At 40.2% G+C, this 24,412-nt stretch overlaps 2 protein-coding genes and 1 non-coding gene across 9 annotated transcripts in view; all 3 read right to left on the minus strand.

Annotated features, from left to right (window-relative positions):
- Positions 1-14,322, minus strand: part of LOC133371488 (kinesin-like protein KIF20A) — a 29,626-nt gene extending 15,304 nt beyond the window's left edge. The window contains exons 1-8 of one of the 7 annotated variants that reach the window (XM_061599026.1): positions 14,164-14,266; positions 13,549-13,624; positions 11,365-11,506; positions 5,098-5,175; positions 4,311-4,430; positions 3,433-3,571; positions 3,168-3,352; positions 1,005-1,107 (exon numbers count right to left, since the gene is read on the minus strand). In XM_061599026.1, the coding sequence (XP_061455010.1) occupies positions 1,005-1,107; positions 3,168-3,352; positions 3,433-3,571; positions 4,311-4,430; positions 5,098-5,175; positions 11,365-11,505 (766 nt within the window). In that variant the 5' untranslated portion in view covers position 11,506; positions 13,549-13,624; positions 14,164-14,266. Of the gene's footprint in view, positions 1-1,004; positions 1,108-3,167; positions 3,353-3,432; positions 3,572-4,310; positions 4,431-5,097; positions 5,176-11,364; positions 11,507-13,548; positions 13,625-13,825; positions 13,895-14,163 lie in introns of those variants that run through there. The other 6 variants (XM_061599019.1, XM_061599033.1, XM_061599003.1 and 3 more) reach the window with 6 other exon arrangements.
- Positions 14,323-20,310: 5,988 nt separating this feature from the next.
- On the minus strand, positions 20,311-24,412 carry RPS20 (ribosomal protein S20). The gene is made up of 4 exons (XM_061601664.1): positions 24,275-24,412; positions 22,455-22,554; positions 21,638-21,711; positions 20,311-20,535 (listed from the first exon to the last, which is right to left on the minus strand). Exons 1-4 carry the CDS (start codon positions 24,275-24,277, stop codon positions 20,353-20,355), a joined length of 360 nt encoding a protein of 119 aa, XP_061457648.1. The 5' UTR covers positions 24,278-24,412; the 3' UTR covers positions 20,311-20,352.
- On the minus strand, positions 21,784-21,851 carry LOC133376004 (small nucleolar RNA U54). The gene has a single exon (XR_009760387.1). It is a non-coding gene; the product is annotated as a small nucleolar RNA U54 (small nucleolar RNA).

Below are 24,412 nucleotides of genomic sequence, written 5' to 3' on the forward strand. Positions count from 1 at the left end.
GTTCGCATTTAAGGATACTTTCTCTGAAGAGATACAACATTGTTCTAGTTTTGGTTCATATTTAGCAAGCAGTTACACTTCTGGCAATTCTTCAACCACTCAGATTCAAAGTATTTGGTGCAAGACACATACTTTCACAGTATTGTATATTATTGCGCTAGGATCATTGGATGAGGCCCACCTGGTTATGCCACAATCTGCAGAGCAGTGACCAGGGGAAAGGCCTTTTTCAGCGGTGGTGCTCTTCCTGTGGAACCACCACCTCTCTGAAGTGGGCAGACAGAACCAGTGCCAGACGGCGGCCAGATCAGGCTGAGGGCCTCCCCTTAGGCTAGGAGGGTAGCGCTCCTGTTCTACAATCTGCGGCAGCAACAGCTCCAGACCCTACCACAGATCAAGGAGAGGGAGCTCCCAGGCACCCCCCATACAGGGTGTGCGGGCTTCAATAAGCCAGCACACAAACCCCACCTACCTCTTCTGTAGCTGTGAATGTTTTGTGCACTGAGCACGCATGTCTGCCATCAACTATGATGGCAGGGGCCTCCCAAAGGGGCTAACACCCCCGCTGCCATCTTGGTTGATGGCAGGTATGAGCGCAGCACACACAGCATTCAGAGTGATGGGAGAGATAGGTTGGATGCATGAGTGGGCACTGTGGGCCCCGGGTAGGCTGGTGCCCAAGGGCCCAGTCATGCCTGGCACCAGCCCTGTGGGCAAGCGCCCACATTCATGCACTTTTGCTGCATGCTGAAAACACACTGATTCTTGTACGCCTTTTCTGGCCATGAATACTGGTTAGAATCTTTTAAATGTCTAGCAACTGTTTTATTCTAAATTTCATTATTTTATTATGTATGAAAGGTGGTGTATAAATATTTTAATAAAAATATTATTTCCTCAGTTCTTAAAAAAATAATCCTGCTTTTTTATGATTAGAAAGCCATGATATAGCAATCATTTTACATTAATCAAACAGTGTGTAACCATGAATATTCACTCATTACCTAATTCATTCAAAGTAAAACTTGATGAGTTACAGCTACAGGTACTAGAAGAAGAGTCTGATGCACCCGAAGTTGCTGTAGACCTTGAAGCGTTTTCAGTCTCCTTGATAAATACAAGAATGTCAAGGTTATGATGTTCTAATGTTTATTCAGTTATGATGCTGTACCCGTATTTACATTTTATAATTTCTAAAAGATGTAAGCTAATCACCCAATTACGTTTTTTTAAGCTAGTCTAGTTTCTAATCAATTTAATTTCAAATGGAATATTTGCAAAACTTCAGTATAAGTGCATTTTTTAGTATATTGAAGCAAGTGGAAGACATCCCATTTAACAAAGGTGCCAATCAGTGTTAACAACTGCAGCAACTACCGCTAAAGATTGTATCTCCTATTACAGGAACATGAATAGCTTCAACAGGTAACTAAGGTGTTCTTTGATCAACATCTGAAGCCAGATAACTAAAAGATTTAGTTGACTGAAGTATCAATTAAACTAGCAGTCCTAACACGATAAGTAAGATGTCACAACTACAGAACTAAGGTTTATATGACAATTTAATTGATCTTTTTGCTACATTGCGGCTGGGTGATGATTTGCAGCAAAATCTTAGAAATAAAAAGCTACTGCCTTCTGTAATCAACCAAAAGAATGCAAAATTAATGTCAGACTTTGGCTGAGATTGAAAAGGCTACTTGAGGCCTAAGGCAGGGGTAGGAACGCTGAGGCCCTCCAGATGTTGTTTGACTACAACTAATCATCCCTGACCATTGGCTGCACTCGCTGGGGCTAATAGGAATCCAAGAATACCTGGAAGGTCACAGATTCCCAACCTCTGACCCAAGGGATTAAGTAAAAATCCAAAGCAGAATTTAAAAATCCCCCAAAAACCTTCCTTTTCCTTGAATAGTAGACTTCCATGCCATATAACTAATGGCTTCGAAAAGTCCCTTCAGATGCAGAGTTGGGCCCAAAATATTCCATAAACAGCATTGCTTGCATTATAACCCTTAGACCAGCCTTTCCCAACCGGTGTGCCTCCAGATGTTGTTGGACCACAACTCCCATCAGCAATGCTGGCTGAGGCTGATGGGAGTTGTGGTCCAACAACATCTGGAGGCACATTGGTTGGGAAAGGCTGCCTTAGACTGTCTGCTTTATTATTACAGTAGCTAAAGATTCATCTGGAAGTGAGCAGCAGGATTCAGCACCAAGGACTACTGCCTTGGAAATGCAGAAAACTAGAGGATCAATGCCAACTTGTGGCATATAATACTCATAGTAGCAATGGAATGAGTACAGTCATGCAAAATAAACCACAAACTTCACAACCACAAGGTTATGAAGCTTATTCTTCTTTTGGAATTGATTTCAAATGGGCGAAAAATAAGAGGCTATCTTTGCCCTAGTTATTTTATTTATTTGACAACAATTTTCAACCAGAATAACAACAACTTACACAATATTCACTTAAAAACCAAGCATTCAAGCTTTCCATGCAGTAGGGTGTTTTTACAAGAAAGCCCCCCCCCCACATGTGCATTTGAATGTGGTACAAGCTTGAGAGCCTGCCTGGTGTCAGCATCATGGGGCCAATGCTGGAACCTACAGCTCCTAGACAGCCCTCCATTGCTAATACTAACCTCTTTCTTTTTTATTAATTCCCACTCACCCTTTTAAAAAATGATCTAATCCTCCAAAGAGAAGTGCCAACTGAAGTGGCTGCCTCAGGATTAAGAGGAAGTCTGGGGAGGTCAAGATGCTGGCAAGATGCTTCCCCTAACACTTCAGAGCACCAGGCTGTACCCAAATGCCCATTCTTGCCTTTGCTCGCTGTGGTGTTTCCACCTCCAGGTAATCTAAACAGAGGCACTAGGGCAGTGCTGCTGAGGACTCCCTCAAACCTGGCCCCATTCCTGCTCAAAAACCTATATGCAGAACTTAGAAAAGTTACTTTTTTGAACTACAACTCTCATCAGCCCAATCCAGTGGCCATGCTGGCTGGGGCTGATGGGAGTTTTAGTTTTAAAAAGTAACTTTTCCAAGCTCTGCCTATATGAGCATGAACCTGGGGTCTCCAAGGAATGTGTAGTTCTATGTTGTGTGGGTTTCAAAACATGCTAAACACCGCAGCAGGATATAGAAGAGTGCTTGCCACTGACCTCTTTCAAAGAAGCAAGAAGTGCAACTTTGATGGATTCTTCCTGCTTAACCTGAATATCATTTAGCCTCTTGATAAGATTACTAAAGCATGGTTTTAAGTTCATCTTTGGATACTGTCTTCCTCTTACATGGTTAAAGATCAGATCGAGAGAACGAGGAAGGATACCACCATCTTTTGGACAGCCTGTGGAAACGATAAGCTTCTTTTTAATATAGGTTAGAGTTAGATCTTATGCATTTGATGCCATAACAAAAATTGTGTACCTTGAACTGTGAAGCTTTTGCCTGCATTAGTAACACCATAGGTAAACACGAGCCCATTTACTCCATCGATGTAAGGTTTTACTATCTCTTTCATTGTGCCTTCAAAAAATTCACTTTGTGATGTGTCTGGCCCAAAAACCTCAGTAGAGAATAGAAAAAGGTTCACAAAGACTGTGATGGACAAATGGTACACAAGATCCATGAATGGGATCTCCCACTTATTCAAGTGGTAATAGCAGCACCGTATTAAGGCCTAATTCAAATTGGGATCATAGTCCTAAAGAGGGCTTAGTATTTTCCTCCTGCCAGTCTGTCCCCCTCCAATGATATAGTTATTTGCCTTACAAAGTTAAATCATACCTATATGATTTTTCCCATGGGACAAATCACAGCTTTGTGGAAAGAGATAATAACTGGGAACAATGTGGAGGGGAATGAGGGTTCACCCTTCCCAAGTGCTGTGATCCCAATCTAAATCTGGCCTGACAACACTTTCAGGACCATGGGAGATAATATGTATAGATTCATGTCACATTTGGCCCAGAGGAACAACTTAATTGTTGTGCTTACATGCACATGCTGAGCCATTCCATGCAATAGTCAACTTGCACCTCAGATCATTGCACCACTGAAGAATAGCACGCACAAGTGGAATCCTCTGAAGAGTACATTGATTGCCAATAAGAATTTAACTCAGGAATCAATATATTTTAAGGCATATATTTTAAGTCTGAAGTCCTATGCAATTTATTTGGGAGTAAATTATTGAACTCTGGGTTCTGACTGCATACAGGCACAAGAGCAGACCATTCCAAGTATTCTAATGCTCTACTTTGTGGGCTTTTTTTTCTTGAAAAGGGTTGGGGGAGAGAACTTACCTGTGTGAATGTGAACCGATGTGCAGATTGTCCAATTCCCTTTTCACTGTTCTTCATCGCGACTGATTCTTTAGGCGCATGAAGAGTTACTGTTTCTTGGTTTTCAATAATTAAACAGTCCTTAGGAGCACACAAGTTATTTTAATAACTTTCCTGAAGCATTCTTTGTCTACCAGATTGCACACTACAAGCCTGTTTTCAGCTCTTGATGCAATTCTGTTTATGCGATATAACAGTGTATGTGATTCTGCAATTACTCATTTGTTCCATTTGGTGTGTAAGCTGCACTCTGACGTGTAAGGTTTCAAATGCTACTCTATAGCAGAGTAGCCAACACAATGCTCTCCAGAAGTCTTTGGACTATATCTCCTATTATCTCTGACCATTGGCCATGCTGGCTGGAGCTGAAATCCAATGATATCTGGAGGGTATCATGTTGGCTATTTCTGCTCTAGAAGTTCTATGTTCCAAGAAAACCTCTTTCCTAGCACACACTCATTGGAGCATCTAAATGAGGGTATCTAAGCGTTGTCATCAAAAATCCCTAGGCTGCTGCTACATATGCTCTGCTTACCCAGCTGTTTTACTGTTCAAATTGTTGTGAAGGGGGACTTGATTATATAAACTAAGGAAATGAAATATTCTTGTAACTGATGGAGGTTGGAGTAGCATAATGGAGAGCCATCTACCAGCACACTAGAGACAAAATGGGTAAAAGATTTCCAGAAGTGATTTTGATTCCGATACCCCACAAGAAAAAAAAATGATGCTATATTTTACAACTAACCTGATTTTCATTGTTTTCAAGCTCTGCCTTAGAGAAGGGTCGCACTCTCAAGTATACTTTCAGTGGCTGATACATCTGCTTAAAATAAGAAATTAAGGATGAAAGCATGAAGATATTAAAGATGGCTCTACATCCATCCTTCAGCATTGCTCATCTTCAGTATCCTGCCATTTGTCTTCATTCTTCCACCAAGCTCTCTTTTATACTTAAAAGATTATCCCTTCATCTTAAAAACTATCCTCTTAAATGTTCAGATATTTTCTCTCCCACCTCCCCGAACACAATTATAGGACTACATTTTTAAACATGGGTGGCACACTGATTATATTATATGTACTGGGTTGACTGCCACAACTCCACAGGAAAAGCCCTCTCTGAAGGAGGTTAATGTAACCTACAGGAAAGTTCATACAACAGGAGGTAGCATCGCCTGGCCAAACCATTTAGTGTAGAGGTGGGGAACCTTTGGCCCTCCAGATGTGGTTGAACTACAACTACCTTCATCACTGGCAATGCTGGTTGGGACTGATGGAATTTGCAGTCCAACAACATCTGGAGGGCCACAGGTTCCCCATCCTTGATTGAATAATTAGTAGAGTTTTTGGCCACTGTTAAGAGTTGCAGTTGCTATCATTGGGTCAGTTTATACTGACTATTATACTCCAATAACTGTCTCTGAATTCACTCTGAAATTCTAGGGGTGAATCAGACATTGAAATAAACAAGGGGGTAGTCATCCAGGGTCTCAGGGGGTCTTAGACCCCTTACCTTTTTAGGAGCAGGGTCCCAATGTCTCTAGCATCCTATGTGCCAATCAGCATGAAAGGGGGGAGTGTTAGCAACTCAGAAGAGTTTTCTAACATGCTTCCTTGTCCTTTCCTGCTGTTTGGAGCCAATCTGAGTGAAAGGAGGTGATTCCTTTGAGAAGACTCTTCTCAGTCACTAACACACTCTTCTTTCACACTCATTGGCTCCTAGGAACATTTGTTGTGGTGGGAGAAGGCATTAACAAGGATCTCATTCTCAATCCAGCAGGAAAAAAAAAGGAGTGGGATGGGAGGGGATGTGGTGTGGCTGTGACTATCATGAAGGGACCCTGCACTTCTGAATTTGCCACTACACTACTGGAAATAAATTAAATTAAGATGGAAGCAATGAACCTACAGTCCTGTACAATGTCTGCATCGCTCCAAAATGCCCTTTGGAAGAAAGGCCACACTGCCCTTTATAAAAGACATGTTACAGATATTTAACAAAACCCTAAATTTACATATTAAGAAGTAAATCTCATTTGAACTCAGTGGAAACTCTCCAAGAAACACGTAACTAAGATCAGGCTACTTCCCCACTCCCATTTCAGTGCAAAGTTAAAAATGAGCAGAAATTTTATATTTCAATAAAGTATTTTATATTTCATGAATGGTTAAGTCTTTGTTCAATAAATTCCTAGCTTTTGCTTAATTTTACATTTTTAAAACAATAAAATTGAGAAGAACATATTTTTCTGAAAGCTAATAAAACTATCCAAGTTTGTCCTAATCAGCTTGCCAGTGTTGTTATAGGATCAAGGGGTTAGACTGGGTGTCCTCTCAGGATACCTTCCAATCCTGTGATACTGTAGCTGTGAGACTGGCATCTGCAGAAAGAGTTGAACCACTTCCCTTGTTAAGTTAGCAGCAGACTTGGCTAAAGCCATTATTCATTAAAACTGGAAAGTTAGAAATTGTCAAGCAAGAAATGGAACACATCAACATTACAATACTTGGCGTGAGTGAATTAAAAATAAACGGGAATAGGACATTTCAAGCAAGCAACCACAAAATATTTTATGCAGGAAATGAGAAATTAAGAAGAAACGGGGTTGCTTTAATAGTGAGAAGTGATATAGTGAAAGCAATTAGGAGCTATAACGAAAGGTCTGAGCGAGTGGTATCGATGAGATTAAACGGGAAACCTGTTAACATAACCATCATCCAAGTCTATGCTCCAATGGCAAATGCTGACAAAGAGGAATTGGGGAGATTTTACGCAGAAGTACAGGAAGAAATTGATCACACACCAAAACAAGATATGCTGATAATCATGGGGGACTGGAATGCAAAAGTAGGGAACAGAGAAGAACTAGAAATTGTGGGGAAATAGGGCTTAGGGGATAGAAATGAAGCAGGAGAAAGACTGATTGAATTCTGCGAATCCAATAATTTGTTTCTTGCAAACACATTTTTTGAGCAACCGAAAAGACGACTATACTAGTGGACATCACCAAATGGTCAATACAGGAATCAAATTGATCATATAACTGGTAGCAGAAGATGGAGAAGTTCCATACTTTCTGCAAAAACAAGACCAGGAGCAGGCTATGGTAACTGAACTGCTAACATTGAAAATCTGAGTAAAGCTAAAGAAGAAGAACAATCATAATGTCAAAATACAATTTAAATAACAAGAATATAAAGATCAAATAAGGAACAGATTTGAGGCTTTAAACTTAGTTGATAGAGAACCAAAAGAACTATGGATTGAAGTCGGAGACATTATCAGGGAAGAATGCAAAAAGACAATACCTTTAGTTAAAAAGAAAGACCTCAATGGATGACTGACAAAACTCTTAAAATGGTTAAAGACAGAAGGAAAGCAAAAGCAAAAGGAGATAGAAACATGGTCAGAACCCTAAATGCAATAATACAGTGACTAGTACGTAGGGACAAAGAGAACTATTACAATAGCTATTATATAGAAATAGTATATAAGCTTAATTAAATAAATAAATATAGAAATAGAAGAGGACAACAAAGAGCCCTATTTCAAAAGATTAGAGAAATGAAAGGGAAATTCAAACCAAGAGTAGAGATGTTGATTAATTAACAGGGGAACACTCTGACTGACCGAGATGAAAAAAGGAAGATGGAAGCAATACACTGAAAAACTACATAAAAGAGATGCAAGGATGACAGATTCATTCACAGAAGAACTGTATGATGAAGAACCAGAAATTTTAGAATGTGAGGTGAAAGCTGTTCTTAAAATACTCGGAAGAAACAAATCACCAACAACAGATGGCATACCAACAGAGTTGCTACAAGTTACTGAGACTGAATCTGTCCACATTTTGACAAAAAATTGTCAAGAAATATGGAAAACTAAACAATGGCCCACAGACAGGAAGCGTTCAATATATATCCCAATTCCAAAGAAAGGGGATCCCATGGAATGCAATAATTATTGAACTATTGCCTTAATATCCCAGGCACGTAAAGTAATGCTCAAGATTCTACAACAAAGGCTCTTTGTAGAAACCATATATGGAGTGAAAAATGACAGATGTCCAAGCTGGATTTAGAAAGGGAAGAGGTACCAGAGATCATATTGCAAACATAGGCTGGATAATGGAATGGACCAAGGAATTTCAGAAGGAAAACATCCTGTGTTTTATAGGTTACAGCAAAGCCTTTGATTGTGTAGATCATGAAATACTAGAATGCTTTAAAAGAAATGGGGGTGCCACAGCATCTGATTGTCCTGATGCGCAACCTATACTCTGCACAAGAGGCTACTGTAAGGACAGAATACGGAGAAATCGATTGGTTCCCCATCGGAAAGGGTGTGAGACGGGGGTGTATTTTATCTCCCTATTTGTTTAATCTATATGAAGAACATATCACATGGAAAATGGGATTGGACCAAGGTGAAGGAGATGTAAAAATTGGAGGGAGAAAAATCAATAATTTAAGATATGCAGATGATACCATACTACTAGCAGAAACCAGTAATGATTTGAAACAAATGCTGATGAAAGTTAAAAAGGAAAGCACAAAAGCAGGTCTATAGCTGAACGTCAAGAAGACAAAACTAATGACAGCATAAGATTCATGTAACTTTAAAGTTGACAATGAGGACATTGAACTTGTCAAGGATTATCAATACCTTGGCACAATCATTAACCAAAATTGTGACAATAGTGAAGAGATTAGAAGGCGGCTAGGACTGGGGAGGGCAGCTATGAGAGAACTAGAAAAGGTCCTCAAATGCAAAGATGTAGCACTGAACACCAAAGTCAGGATCATTCAGACCATGGTATTCCTGATCTCTATGTCTGGATGTGAAAGTTGGACAGTGAAAAAAGCGGGTAAGAGAAAAATCAACTCATTTGAAATGTGGTGTTGGAGGAGAGCTTTGCGGATACCATGGACCACGAAAAAGACAAATAATTGGGTGTTAGAACAAATTAAACCACAACTATCATTAAAGTTAAAATGATGAAACTGAGGTTATCATACTTTGGACACATAATGAGAAGACATGATTCACTAGAAAAGACATGATTCACTAGAAAAGACAATAATGCTGGGAAAAACATAAGGAAGTAGAAAAAGAGGAAGGCCAAACAAGAGATGGATTGATTCCATAAAGGAAGCCACAGACCTGAACTTACAAGATCTGAACAGGGTGGTTCACAACAGATGCTATTAGAGGTCGCCGATTCATAGGGTTGCCATAAGTCGTAATCAACTTGAAGGCACATAACAACAAAGTCAGACTTAAACAGGAAGCTGTTAAGAGACAGAGGCTTGACTTGCTCTGTGGTGAATCCAAAGCTATGGCCTGGCCCTCTCCCCTTGAAACCTAATGGGGAAGCAAGATCTGTTGTAGTGCTAGCGCTGTGAGGTTTCCCTATTATGCTCAGCTTGAATATATTTGTAAAGATCATAATATTGACTGGAGGTACAACAGTCTCCAGCGATCTTCACTCTAAGGAAACCAAACCACAGTATGGCAGACATTTCTCAGTTTTTGCTATTCAGAGATTTTAAATTTATTCTAGTCCAAATACAAAAGAAAATAGGATAGATATCTCAGGGTTTAGGCCCTCCAACCTCTCTCAAAAATTGAACAAACACCATGTTAAAAATAACATACCCTATTAAGAATATTTATAGCAGGGATAGGGAACCCGTGACCCTCCAGATTTTGTTGGACTCCAACTCCCATCAACCCCAGCCAGCATGGCCAATGGTCAGGGCTGATGGTCCTTCCAGTGAAACAACATCTGGAGGGCCTTAGATTCCTCATCCCGGAATTATAGCACAATCCCATGCATGTTTAATCAGAAATTAATTTCACTGTGTTCAGTGGGGATTCCCTTGAAAATCTGCATAGGATTGCAGCCCTAGTCACTGACCTCTAAAGATTTAATTAATTTATTAAAATATTTGTATACCACTATCCATAAAAAATCAAAGCAGTTCAGAACAATCATATCTATTTATACCATATAAAATCATATATCATAAAACCAAATAAAAGTTTAAAACCAGAAATCATTAACTATTGCAGAAAGATATCATCTCAATTGCCTGCCTAAGCCTAGCAGCATATAAAAAAAGTGTTCAGCAGGCATTCAAAAGTCAAAGCAGAAAGTGCCTAGTGAATTTTTACTGAAAGAGCATTCCACAGGACTGGGTCGATGACACTAAAGGTTTGATTTCTTGTTGCTATCAAATGACCCTCGCCAACTCAGGGGCAACCAAGCTGCTCCTACAGACGATCTCAGTGATCAAGCTGGGATATAAAGGTTCAGGCAGTCTCTACAGTACCCTGGACTTGTTCAGGCTTTGCAATACAAGGACCTTCAGCCTGGCTCAATAGTAGATGGGCAGCCAGTGCGGATGTTTTAAACAGTGGTATCACATGTTGTCAGCCATATGTTGTCACCCATGTTGTCAACATGTTCCTTACCCTTAAACATTAGACAGGCGCCATCTCCGTTATCTTTTCGGCACCTATTGAAGACTTTACTCTTTCAACCAGCCTTTTAAGTTTAGACCTTATCCCAGTTTGCGTGCGTCTGTGTTGGAATTTCTTTTTAATATGTTTTTAACTTTTTTAAAAAATATGTCTTGAAAGCTTTTTTTAAACAAAAATGTTTTTAATGATGTTTTGTTTTACTGTATTTTAAAGCCTGTTTTTATGATGTTTTAAAGTGTTTTTAGTGCTTTTGTTTGCTTCCCTAGGCTCCTGGTGGGAGGAAGGGAGGGATATAAATCAAATAATTAATAGATAATGTGCCACTATCAGCAGTCTGGCTGCTGCACCAGCTGGAGCTTTCAAACAGGACCAAGCACATGGCTGACACAATTTCCAAGTGACGTTCTTATTTTTACATAATAATAATAATAATACTTGGACAAATGAATGTAGTTTTCTTAGTAAGTGTTTGTTATCCTCAAGCAGTAGAAAACCACACAAATTAAACAGCAAGCAGTCCACCTCTTCTTCCTGCTGGTCTCTGGCATGAGATACTTCTGGCATGTCCGTAGGCAAAATGTCCGTAGGTAAACTCCCATTAGACATCAATTCCGTCACACCATACACTGGTGGGGTTATTCCATGTCTTTCCTGACAATTCATTCTTTCACCATATAAGATGGGGAAAAGAAATAGCAAGTTTGTACACCATCCAACCTTTAACCAAGAGACCAATATATATTTTATGGACCATAGATCAATGGGTTGCATCCAGAGCAAGTTAGTTGCACTTAGGTTGCATTAAAATCAATGTGAGAAGTTAGTAATGATTACTGTAACACGTTGTACATGGGGCTGCCTTACAGTTCGGAAATTGCAGCTGGTTCAAAATATGGCAACCAGAATGTTAACAGGATCGTGGCATGGGGATTGAAGATCATATCATCCCTGCCCTCTGTAGACTCCACTTGCTCCCAACTTGTTTCTAGGCCCAATTCAAAGTGCTGATTTTGACCTTTAAAGCCCTAAATGCCCTTGGACTAGTGTACCCAAGAGACTGCTTACACCCGTATGTGCCTGACCGTGATTTAAGATAATCTGCCTTTGATTTTCTCTGCATACCTGGAATGAAAGACTGGCAGGCACAAAGGAGAGGGCCTTTTCAGCGGTGGCCCCAGACCCTGGAATATCCTACCCCAAGAAGCCCACTCCACTCTCTCCCTGATGGTGTTTCAGAGACTTTGGAAAACCATTTTGTCCCAGAGAGCCTCTGGGAAGGATTGAAGGCTTAGCCTGAAATTAATTTTATATTCCCCCTTTTTAGTTTTACCTCTTTAGTTTCCCTTTAATATCACTCCCCTTAAATTTCTAACTGTATTTTATGTTTTATTGTGTTTTTATTTACTGTGCACGATTATATTGTGAGCAACCCTAAGTGCCCTACTGTGGGGCAGAAGAATGAGATAAACATATTTTAAATAAATAAATAATAAATAAGTGCTGTCCCATTGATTTTAATGAGGACTAAATTCAGCTAACTTACTCTAGATCCAACGCAATAGCTCAGTTTTTGTAGATTGCTATGGATCTAGATTTCTAGAGTTTTTAATGTGAAGAAAATCCACACAGATTTTAAATAAGGAGTAATTAAGGGATAACAAGGAACTTGGTTCTCAGAGCATTTCCTAACAAGAAAAAAAAACACATGTAGCACAAGACACAATTATAAAGCATATTTACAAAGGAAGATCACTATTAGCTGCCACCCCTCCCCCTTCGTGTTCAGCAGCACACAATAACCATTTAACTGGATAGAAAAACCAGGATACAATTGCTTTGGCTAAGGCTTAAAAATGAGCACATGACAGATTTAGAGTCGGAACCCAGGCTTTTTGCTTCTGAGGTTCACAGTTGCTTCAATTCCAAGCAATAAAGACTTTTTGCCCTCCCATGTTTACAAAACCAGAAGATGGGCAGAATGTAAGTGAACATACTCACAAAGTAAAGCTGCACCAATCAAGCCTCAACAGGCCCTCTATTAAGCCACTGGAACATATAAAACTACCTTATATTGAGGCAGGCCATTCATCCAGCTAACTCAGTCCCATCTGCACTGACTACAGCACTTCAGGTTTCAGAAGGGGGGCAATTCCCAGGCCTACTTGGAGATGCAAAGCAAATACTCTGTCACAGAGCTACAGTTCTTCCACAGCCTCTGATGTTTAGCAAGAATCTATTAATTTTATTATCTGTTAGTTTTGTTACTAGCATGATGCCAAAGCTTCCTGTGGCTGTTATGGGAGCTGTTCTGTTTTTATGGTATAATGTATTTATATTTATGTTTCTTAATGTGTTCGCTTAGAGACCTTTGGCAACAAGAGACTAACAACTCTAATAAACTAATAATAATAATAATAAATTTACAGATAAAGAACTACTATTATTATTCTTTATTAAATTTATACCCCGCCTTATGGGCGAAAGGCCCTCAAGGTGGCTTACAAAAAAAAATGAATACAACAATACATCAATAGAACATAATACATCAATAAAATAATATAGTTCTCAAAATTAAATAATTCTCAAAATTAAATAACAAATAACATTATTAAAAGCAAATTATTGAGCAAGTGTTATTTAAATACTAAAGACACATCACCAAAACGTACAAAATGAGTACATTATGTCATTGAATTCTAGACTTACAGTTAATACCAGCATACAGAAGAGTGGCGCTGTGCATGTATGGAGTAACTGCTCCTTCACTAACAAACCTCTTCCTCTTTTTACAAACCAGAGGAGAAAAGCATGGTAAACAACACTTCTGAGCTTGCACAAAGTGTATTTGTGTATTTGCCTCTAATAAAAAACACCAAGTCCCAGAATATGAAATAAAAAATATTAGCTATTGGCTCTGAAAATTTACAGAATTACTAACTCAACATGCATACGCAGGCACACTTTCCACAGATCAATGCATTACCTAATTTTTTTTCGTTGTTCCATTATTGCCCCCTCTTTTCACTCCTACTCACTGACAGCCTTATCCCCTGACAAGGCTGGTTAATTTCAATGGCCGTAGGCTTATATAACATTTAACAGAGTTGGGCTGATTGTACAGGTGGGAAGAAGCTTCACTGAACAACACAAATAAACTTTCTTCTTTTAAACAGCATGCATAGGATTGGGCCATTGGACCCTACCTTTTCCTTCACCTTCATTCAGACTTTTCCTAACTCTTAGTCTTTATAGACATATTTATTTACTAAACTACTGGTTTTTTTTTCCCGATCATGAGTTTTTCCTGTTCTTCACACATACCTGTTTTGCTTTCTCTACAAACACCGAAGAACTATTTTCTTCTATTATTAAAGATAAATATTGTACTCCCTGCTGCTCCAGCCAAGACTGCCATGCTCCTCCTCCAAATGTTTTATAGCTGTTATCCAATGAGGAACAGCCAACCAAATCACTACAGTACTCATAACCATCAATCAACTCATAATTCCATCTTCCAAACTACTCAAATAGCAGCATATGGATAGTACAGAGAACCATAATGGCACAACTGAAAGCAGTGGTGTTTTTTTTTAATGGAGTAAAGCTTTATTAGGGAAGAGAAATCCTCATAGGGCTGTAAGCCTGTGATACATACTTGGAGGTAAGTCCTATTAAACTCAATGGCACTTACTTCTGAGTAAATACAAATAAGGTTGGGCTTTACAGCTGCAATCTTCTTCACACTTAACTGGGAGTAAGTCCCATTGAGCACAGTGATACTTACTTCTGAGTAAACATGCATAGAATCAAGCTGTGAGCATGAAAGTATCAGGAATGCATAGCATGGGATCTAGTCCATGCCCTGAGAAGTGCCTAAGAAAGGAACAAAAATCTGCGTACATGAGCTTGAAAGTAAGCAGCTGCATCAGGTAAGTCATCATAAGACAGGGCTGGGGAACTTGTAGCCCTTCAAATTTTACTGGACCAAAACTCCCATCACCCCCGATTATTAGCTTCGTTGGCTGGGATGATGGGAGTTGGAGTCAACAACATCTGGAGGGCCACAGGTTACCCCTCCCTGCCATACGGATTGCACACACAGAGCAGGAAGCTCTCAGATTCAAGAAAATGTGTTAATAGAGTAGAAGGATCAGAAAACTACAAGAACAAAAGAAAGATCATACAGAGCAGGAGTAGGCAACGTGATGCTCTCTGGAAGTTGTTGGACTACAACATCATCCCTAACCTTTGGCCATGCTAGCTGGGGCTGATGGGAGCTGGACTCCAACAATATCTGGAGGGCACCTGCTTGGCTACCCCTTTCATAAAGGTACAAATGAGGAAACCACTGTCTGCTGCCCACCTCTCCTCAGACTAACAGTGTTGGGAGGGCAGAATGTATAATACAACAGGAAATATGGCATAAAGCATTGTTCACTAACCTGGTGTTCTGCAGATATTTTGGCCTACAAAACCCATTATTGCCAGTCAGCAAAGCTGTGCTGGGCTAGCTGAGGCTGATGGGAGTTACAGTCCAACAGCATCTGGTGGACACCAAGCTGGTGAAAGGTGCCTTAGGGTAGAGACGCACTCACTGTTCTACTGGTTCCAGTGTGTCTCCACCTCTCTTTTCCGAACATGGGGCACACAGTGCTAGTCAAACATTGCCCCTTTTTACAGTAAAACCTGATGGGAGCAGCTTGAGTGCGTGTTTTTTTTTAAAATCGGCTTCAAAGAAATTTTGCAACTGTTCGGCAGATCAGTCCATTGCCCCTCCACATGTGGCCAATGGAAACACTTTGCTGTGAGCATACTAGTCCAGCCTTTCCCAACCAGTGTGCCTCCAGATGTTGTTGGACCACAACTCCCATCAGCCTCAGCCAGCATTGCCAATGGTCAGGAAAGATGGGAGTTGTGGTCCAACAACATCTGGAGGCACACTGGTTGGGAAAGGCTGGACTAGTATGTTCACAGCCTTAAAGAGTGAAGCAGGAGCAAATCAATTTCTTTGCAAAGCTAACTTTATCAGTCCTCCCGACCCCACAAGATCTAAGGGATCCAGCACCATCAACTGTACTGGGGCATGTAACCATGCCACTTATGCCCACTTGACTGACTTTTCTATTGTGTTTCTGAACCACACCTCTGGCTGCTTGTGCAAACCTCCCTTTGCCTTACATAAAGAAAGAAACACTCTCCCTGATTTGCTCAGGACATGCAACAGATGTAGAGAATCAAGGATCTCCAGGGCAGTTAGTGGCAGGTGACATGGTTGCTTTTGACAAACATTTTTAGATCCCAGGGAGGAAAACTTCCATTCTTCAACTGCAATCAATCCTCCAACTGCTGCTAATTGCTCTATGTTGACAATGGAAGAATTTGGAAAAATGGAGTCATTCCAATGTTTAAACCCCTATAAACTATAGTATAACCCACAGACTCTACATGGGCCTGAATGCTGAAGTTTTTATTGCCTCGACAGGAGTAATTTCAAAACATGGTACTATATATGTAGGTAGTCTTTTATTATGAACTAAACTGGGGAGTTGAGAATACATTTATATTTTCTAAATTATTTATTTTAACTCATAGCAGAGGAGAGGCTTCTAAGGTCAATAATCTGAAGCTCTTATTTCAGACACAATAGGGCCACTGCTGATAGGGGATTGAATCCAACCTATTCTGTATAGAGCTGTAATATCTCTTAAGGATCAGATTTGCAGTCTGGCAGTACCGTTAGATTTGAATCTGTCATTGGCAGCCCAGTTGCTGAATGATAGGGCCAGCCCTACAATGAGACAAGTGGCTGCCTCAGGCAGCAGGTGCCGGGGAGGGGAGAACAATGGCGACTCATTGAAAAATAGAACTGGGCATACCATGTGTGCTGCCCTGCACCCTCCAAGCTAGTCTGCTGCCATCATCATGCCAGTGATGAAGCAAGATTCAACTGGAATGGAGAAAGCGCCTTCTTGTACTTTGCTTCAGGAAGAAAAAGGTAGTGGGCGGCCATCTCTGCTGGATGACATTCCGAGGATGTAGCCATGAAGTAATATTTCTTCACAATCATTACTGTCATCAAAGTAGGCTCAATAATTAGCTTGGTTTAAATGTTTGGTTGTATTCCAACACTTGTGTTTCAGTTATCTGTCTAACTCAGGAGTTGGCAACATTTGTAGGCACACAGGCAAACATAAATTTTTGAGCAAGTGCCATGGGTGCCACCTCCTCAGTTCACTTCTTGCCCCCTTCCTCTGGATCAGCACAACCTCAAGAGAGAGCATGCACATTCACTCACACTTAACTTTTCTCAGGGATCTGTGTAAAAGAAAGATCCAGTAGAATTAATTTGAGCAGGACCGGCGCCAGAGGGCAGCCAGGTTGGGCCCTGGCCGAGGGCCCCTGCAGCCCAGAGAAGCCCCTGAAGGGCCCTCCTTAGGGTGGGAGGGTGGCATTCCTGCTCCACGATCTGTGGCAGCGTCAGGTCCTGCAACCCAACCCTGCTGCAGATGGGAGCTCCCAGGCACCCCCCCAATACAAACAATGCAGGCTTCAATAAGCCCACCTGCACACCCCTCCTATCTCTCCCATCAGTGTAAATGCTATGTGCACTGTGCGTGCATGCCTGCCATCATCCAAGATGGCAGCAGGGACTTCCTGAAGGGGCTGATGCTCCTGCTGCTGTCTTGGTTGATGACAGGCATGTGTGCTATGTGTGCACATCATTCACACAACATGAGAGGTAGGTAGAACACACAGGTGGGCTTATTAGCCCCACACTGCCTATATCGGTGTGTGTATGTGTTGGGCTATGGTGCTGCAGGCCCTGGGCAGGCTGGTGCTTAACAGCCCAGTTATGCCTGGCACCAGTCCTGGATCTGAGCCTCGAAAAGCCCATAGAGCCAAAGGAGGAAGTGGGAAATATTTATTTATTTATTTGTTTAAAATATTTCTATCCCACTCTTCTACCCTATAATAGGGCACTCAGGTTGGCTTACAAAAATAAAATCAAACATGTACATAATAAAATTGTAAACAATAAAATCACAAAAACATTATAACAAATTAAAATACATAAAATACAATTAAAATACATAAAATACTATAGCTACAGCTCCCATCATCCCCAGCCAGCATGGCCAATAGACAGGATTCAGGAATTATGGGAATGTAGTCCATAACATCTGAAGAGCACCACGTTAGCTAACCTTGGTTGAGAACATCACCATTAGCTGCACAGAATTCTGTTAGAATCATATCCTTTTAACATAGCTGGAATTCTACGCCTACTATATTTACAAAACTGTACCTCTAGATCAGGGAGGACATTGGATTCCATCAGCCTCAGCTAGGATTGCCAGTGGTCAAGGATAATGGTAGCTATAACTCAGCAACATCTAGGCCACAGATTTCCACCACTGGCCAATATGTAGGGCCCTCCCACATTCCAAGCACCACTATACATCATATCCACACCCAGACCTTAACCTTTGAACAGGTGTAAGTGCTTGTCCACAATAACTACAGGGATACTTTTGTTCCAGCCTTTGGTATTGACCATTAGGGCTCCATTCTGTATTCCACCAACCCACTTTTTGAACTAAACATAGTGAGAATAGGGCTTTGTACTTGAATACTTACTGGGGACCAGGGTAGAGGTAAGAGTTAGACATTTTATCAGTTTGAATTGCAGAGGACAGATGATAATAAACTTGATATTACTATTTCCCTTTTACACCAGCAGCTATGGGGAGTGCAAAGTTTATCTAGGCTTAAGGCTGTATCCATTTGTTGGAAACCAGTCCACAGCTCAGTGTTCTAAAACTGGGGTGTGGAATCTGCAGTCTGCAGAGCTGGAGTAGATCAGAGTGCATGCTTGAGATGGGATGGGGTGGCATACTCAATTGTGCAGTACTGCAAATTCCACATACTTTAGGATCCAGCTGTTTCCACTATCAGCTGCTGATTGACCTTTCTGCTTTCATGGGGAGGGGGGGGAAGGTTCCTTGTCCATAACTCTTAACTCATATGCACCTATTATCTATAGACCTGCCCAGCCGCTGCTTAGGCCATACCGCACGGTGTGCTTTCATGTAGACTGATGTAGACTATAAGCATTTTATAAAGAGCACCATCAAGGATACTTTTCAGCTATCTCCACTTAGCAACCATCTTCATGATTAATAAGTGGCTACTTCTACATGTTTTGCGCATTCACAATGGTACGTAATACCTTCTTGCAAAGCAGGATATATATATTCCAGGGTGAAGGGAGTAAAGCCTTAAAGGTCCACTTTGCATAAAAACAATGCTATACTTTTGCATAGCAAAATCCAATTTGAACTTCTATTATCCACATACTAGGTGTATGTTTGTGCATCTGAAAAGAATCACAAGGTATCTAATAATTATGTATGTTATTGGAAATTAAAATTATGCAGCACTGAATGGCAATTCTCAGTCACCCTAATTGTGACTCACTTGGATTTCCTGGGGACATTCAGGATGTTATGTGCCTTCAAGTCGATTACCACTTATGGCAACACTGAATCAGCAACCTCCAATAGCATCTGTCATGAACCACCCTGGTCAGATCTTGCAAGTTCAGAAAGCACCTTTGAAACTTCTTGGATAAAAAAGCACAAGCAAGCTACTTCTAAACTGAATGTACAGCCTGGCCTAGGTATGGTTTTACCTTCATATTTACAAATTACTCAGATTTTAACCTCATGTATGAAAACTACTCGCATGCTTTTACAATTGCAGTGGCAGGTACTCCCCTGTAGAGAGCATAGGCTATTTTTTTTTTTGCCCATAGCAAATCAGGTAAGTGAAATGTATCCCTCTAATTTTCAGGGTCCTACATTGTCATGATCCATCACAGCAAGTCCTTACAAGCAGTGCACAGGGCATAAATTTCCAGTGTTCCTGTGTTTTCAATTAAGATACCTTAGTAGGTTTTCACTTCCAATGTGTAATATCAAAATGCAATGTGGACATTGCCTACTGAGTTTATCCTTGGTGGGAAAATGCTGTGTATTGAAGACTGCTTTGACTTCATGTTAATTTGAATTACCATTTTCCTTCTCCCAGCTAATGCAGTCCAGTAAACATCACTATTTTGGATCCAGAAGGCAAGAATTCAACTCCCAAACCAGCCAGATCACGGAGTATCCCAACGAAACGTCTTGTGATATAAAGATTGTCGTTCAAGTGCTTATAATTTTGACTACAGGAAGAGCCTTATGCATAATACCCCATGCCTCTCTTAAGGATGTAATTTTCTATCTAGTCTATTCACACTGGTGTGCTTCATCAGTAGAACAAGCTCTAAAATTTTATTTAAACATAGACCTCTGATCTTTCTGATGATTCCTCACTTTATAAGTTTTTAATTGTGACAAATAGAGGTTTTTGACATTATCTGTAAGTAAAGTCGACCAGTGTCATAAGCAAACAAAAAAAAAAGAGTAAAGCTTGGTATCAACTTTTATTAAAGCAGATGACAATCATTTAGGCATCAGCAATAGTAACTTCAACTTCTACCCCAGGCTCAATACTGATAGAAGTGATCTGCTTGACAATCTCTGATGGACTATGCAAATCTATGAGACGCTTGTGAATACGCATCTGGAACCGATCCCAGGTCTTGGAACCTTCACCACATGGTGTTTTCCTTGTAGTGATTCGCAGAGTCTAAAATGTAAATAATAAAAAATGTATTTATTTTATTTAGCAATATTTATATACTCAGCATTTAAATTTTCAGCAGATGTTGCATGCATTTTTTTTTTAAAAAAAATGATGCTATGAACTTTACAATTTGGAATAACTTGTGTGCTCAAGTGCTTAGTGCCATGTTAGTGCTATAAGCAGGGCTGTGGAGTCAGTACGCCAGACCTTCGACTTCGACTCCTCTATTTTTCGCTGTCCCACTCCTTCATAAATGGCAAATGTATATTAACTAGTAATAACAAATTTACTGTAGTAAAATGGTAGCACAGGGCATTTCATCACCACAACGTGAATCCAGAGCTTGGAAAAGTTACTTTTTTGAACTACAACTCCCATCAGCCCCAGGGATTGGGCTCATGGGAGTTGTAGTTCAAAAAAGTAGCTTTTCCAAGCTCTGGATTCATGTGGTGGTGATGAAATGCCTTGTGCTACCATTTTACTATAGTAAATTTGTTATTACTAGTTAGTATACATTTGCCATTTATGAAGGAGTCGGAATTGGTACATTTCTACTGACTCCGACTCCACCCAAATTACTCCCAACTCCGACTCCACAGCCCTGACTATAAGCCTTTGCATTGCAGTATCTTGAGTCCCTAGGGAAGTAAGGAAGGAGTCAACCAAGCAGCTGAATGATATTACTATGCCAATTAGTTCCATTATGAAGGATCCAGAGTTTACCAGCATCACAGACTCTTCTGCTAAGATTGTTGTAGATCCTTTGGTAAGAGAAAAGTGTCTTAGGTGCTTATTAGATAATCCCCAAAACAGAAATTCATATGCCTACACCACCTACCAGTGCTATATTGTAGCCCCTTTGGTCCCATTTCTACCTTTACAATATTTTTTGGGCGGGGTTGTATGTGCCTATTAATGCACATTAACATCTATTATTCTTACCTCACTAACAAATGGATTCACCACAGCACAAGTAAAATATTACCCAATAAAGTTTGCTCAATTAGAACAACTTCCATCTGTAAAGGCTATGAAACAAAGAATGATGCCAAGAAACAATCTAACTCAAAACACTCATGATTGTAACTTCCATCAAATTACATACCTTGGTAGGCATACGAACAGGTCCTTTCACTTTTAGGTTCTTTTCCTTAGCACCTCTGATCAGATCTGCACAGACTACAAAAATACAAAGTGGGTTTTTAAAAATTTGGGCATTCTATCATTACAAAAAAATAATTTAATGACAAGCGTTGGCTCAGAATAGCGTATAAACTAATCAAAGTAGTTCAGGTAACATTTTTTTGTCCTCACAGCCAACTATATGTAGATAAAGTTACTTGTAAAGTTGTTAGTGCAACTGACTATGATGACATCTACCTAAAATAACTAAGAAAATCATTTCATTGGTCTTTCTGGATATCTTCCTTTTTTTGAGAGGCCACCTTCTTGATATTCTTGAAATATAAACTTCAAATATGCTGCTCTCTGCTCCTTTGGGAGGAAGAGTAGGATATAAATTTAATAAATCAAATACATATGTTGGTGTATGCAATTTTGAGTACTCTTACTTTTCTGCCCCCAAAAGCACTCAAAATATGAATGAGAACTGGATGGTCCAAACATGCAAGCTTTTACCACTACATCAATAATAAGGATAGCAAACTCCCAACACAACTCATGAGTTCATTAGTCCCCTGATCTCAACAGAAATTGCCATTTAATCAAGCATGTCATAATCAGTTTTAGATATATACATTAACAGCTCAATACTATGTTATTAGACTCACTGAAATAAATAGGCTTAAGTGTGCTTTACTTTACAGAGGATGAGGCTATAGATGTAGAGAAGACTGGATGGCAAAAGTGTATTTAAGACTTCTGCTAGCCATTTAGGATTTCTTGGCTATTTTGTTACTTACCCTTTTCAAGAGACTTCACATTGCGACTCGTCAAGGTAATTCTGATTCGATGAATTGCTACCTCCTGTTCCACAGGTGCTTTCCCAGTATCTTTAAATGCCTGAAACAAACATATTACAAATGCAAGTTCTGTCAATAGTTGTGCATCTGTCAATGTACACTCAATGTAAAACAATTGGTTGTTGCTGAAATACATCTGTTTGGCGCTGGTTGTGCAACCTCAACAAAGTAATTAAAATAAATTCTTTAATAGCAGTAACATCTACTGCAGATACCAGACTCTCTGCCATTATATTACTTTTTTTGTTTTTAAAATTTTTAATTAAATGTTGATAAGGATAACATATGCTTATTACAAGTACAATAATAATCCAAGAGAAATATATCCAGTCTACATTGGATGACATTTCATAGCAGTACAAACTGACACAGAAACAAGGTATTGCCATTACATTACTGATCAGAAATGAAGCACTAAATATTCTGCACGTGATGAAACAGTAAACACATATGGGAAGGCAATTTTTTGCAGCACTGCTGCAACATCAAATTATCTCCCAAATTTGAGGATTCCTAGACAATTGTTTTTCATTTTGCGGCATTTTGCAAACAGGTATAGGTACAATTTTAAATGCCAAATACCAAGATCCCCATAATGCTCAATAAGGCTTAACTGAAACAGCATTCTACTTCGCATGCTCAAAAACATTTAGTTTAAAAAAATTTTTGTTTGGCATAAAACACAAAGATTTGTGTTTGGCGTAAAACGTATGGCATGTGTCCCATGACCAATTTCCTATTACAGACCTACCCCAAAAGCTATTTTACAGATCACAGGTACATCACTGTATGGTCTAGTTTCATTACAACCAGTGCAACAGAGCCAATGTGCTCCCTGTGTTTGAAATTGATATCTAGAAAATTTAATTCACCGACTACAAAATTTCTAGTCCAATGATTGTGAGATGAAAAGCTGTTCACTTTATTTAAGTAAGCTTTAGGAAGAAAAAAACTTTATTTACTTATTTTCATTTATAGTTTGCACTTTCAACAAATATGTTCCTAATATGACTATCAATGCAGTAAGAATTAAAAAAAAATAATAAACAAACACAGCAAGAGTCTGTTCAAAACAAACAATAAGATCAAAAGCTTTTCAATTTAAAAACTTAAGAACCTTAGCAGTTCTTAAAAGCCTAGGGGAAAAATATTTTTCTGGCATCTTAACAACAGTAAGGAGGGACCTACAGCACGTGGCGACCGCCTTCTTGCTTGATATTAAGTCTCTGTGTAACTAAGCATCCACAAGGCACCGCCCTTTGTTACCTTTGCAGCCTGATGGGAATATTTACTCGGAAGGCCCACTTGATTCAATGGGATTTGCTTTCCAGTGCACGGGACTGCCGCCTAATAACTTGATCTGGGTAAAAGGTACATGAAGATAATCAAAACGGGCGTGGGGTGGGTTTAAAATATGGCCTTCACAACTCCACACTTGATCTTTAATAACACCATCCCCATCTTACTTAAAATGGAGAGGACAGAGGGAACCAGCGCAAAAGGCCCAGTATGTTTTCTTCCCCTCAGCAACACAGTCGGGAAGAAAAAGAGAACCAAGGAGCGCGCGCGACCCACAGCTGACGAGCTCCGACCTGCTCGAGACAAGTCCGTAAGGTACGGCGGGTGGGGGAGCGCGCGCGCACGCACGCACACACACACACACACAGGAGGGTGGGGAGGCTACAGTCAGCCGTCAGATCCGAACTTATTCCACACAGCAACCCTGTCCGAGCGAGCCCACTTCTTTCCCCCCCCCTCACCATGGCCGTGGCGAAGCCTTCCTGACCGACTTATTCCTGGCCGAAGCGAGCGACCGCGCGAGGCCCGGGGAACAGCGGTGAGCCAGGAAACCACACCTCGCGAGATACGTACGCAAAAGGCAAAGAGGGAAACAACGT

This window comes from Rhineura floridana, chromosome 1 (assembly GCF_030035675.1).
Source record: "Rhineura floridana isolate rRhiFlo1 chromosome 1, rRhiFlo1.hap2, whole genome shotgun sequence".
NCBI lineage: Eukaryota > Metazoa > Chordata > Lepidosauria > Squamata > Rhineuridae > Rhineura > Rhineura floridana.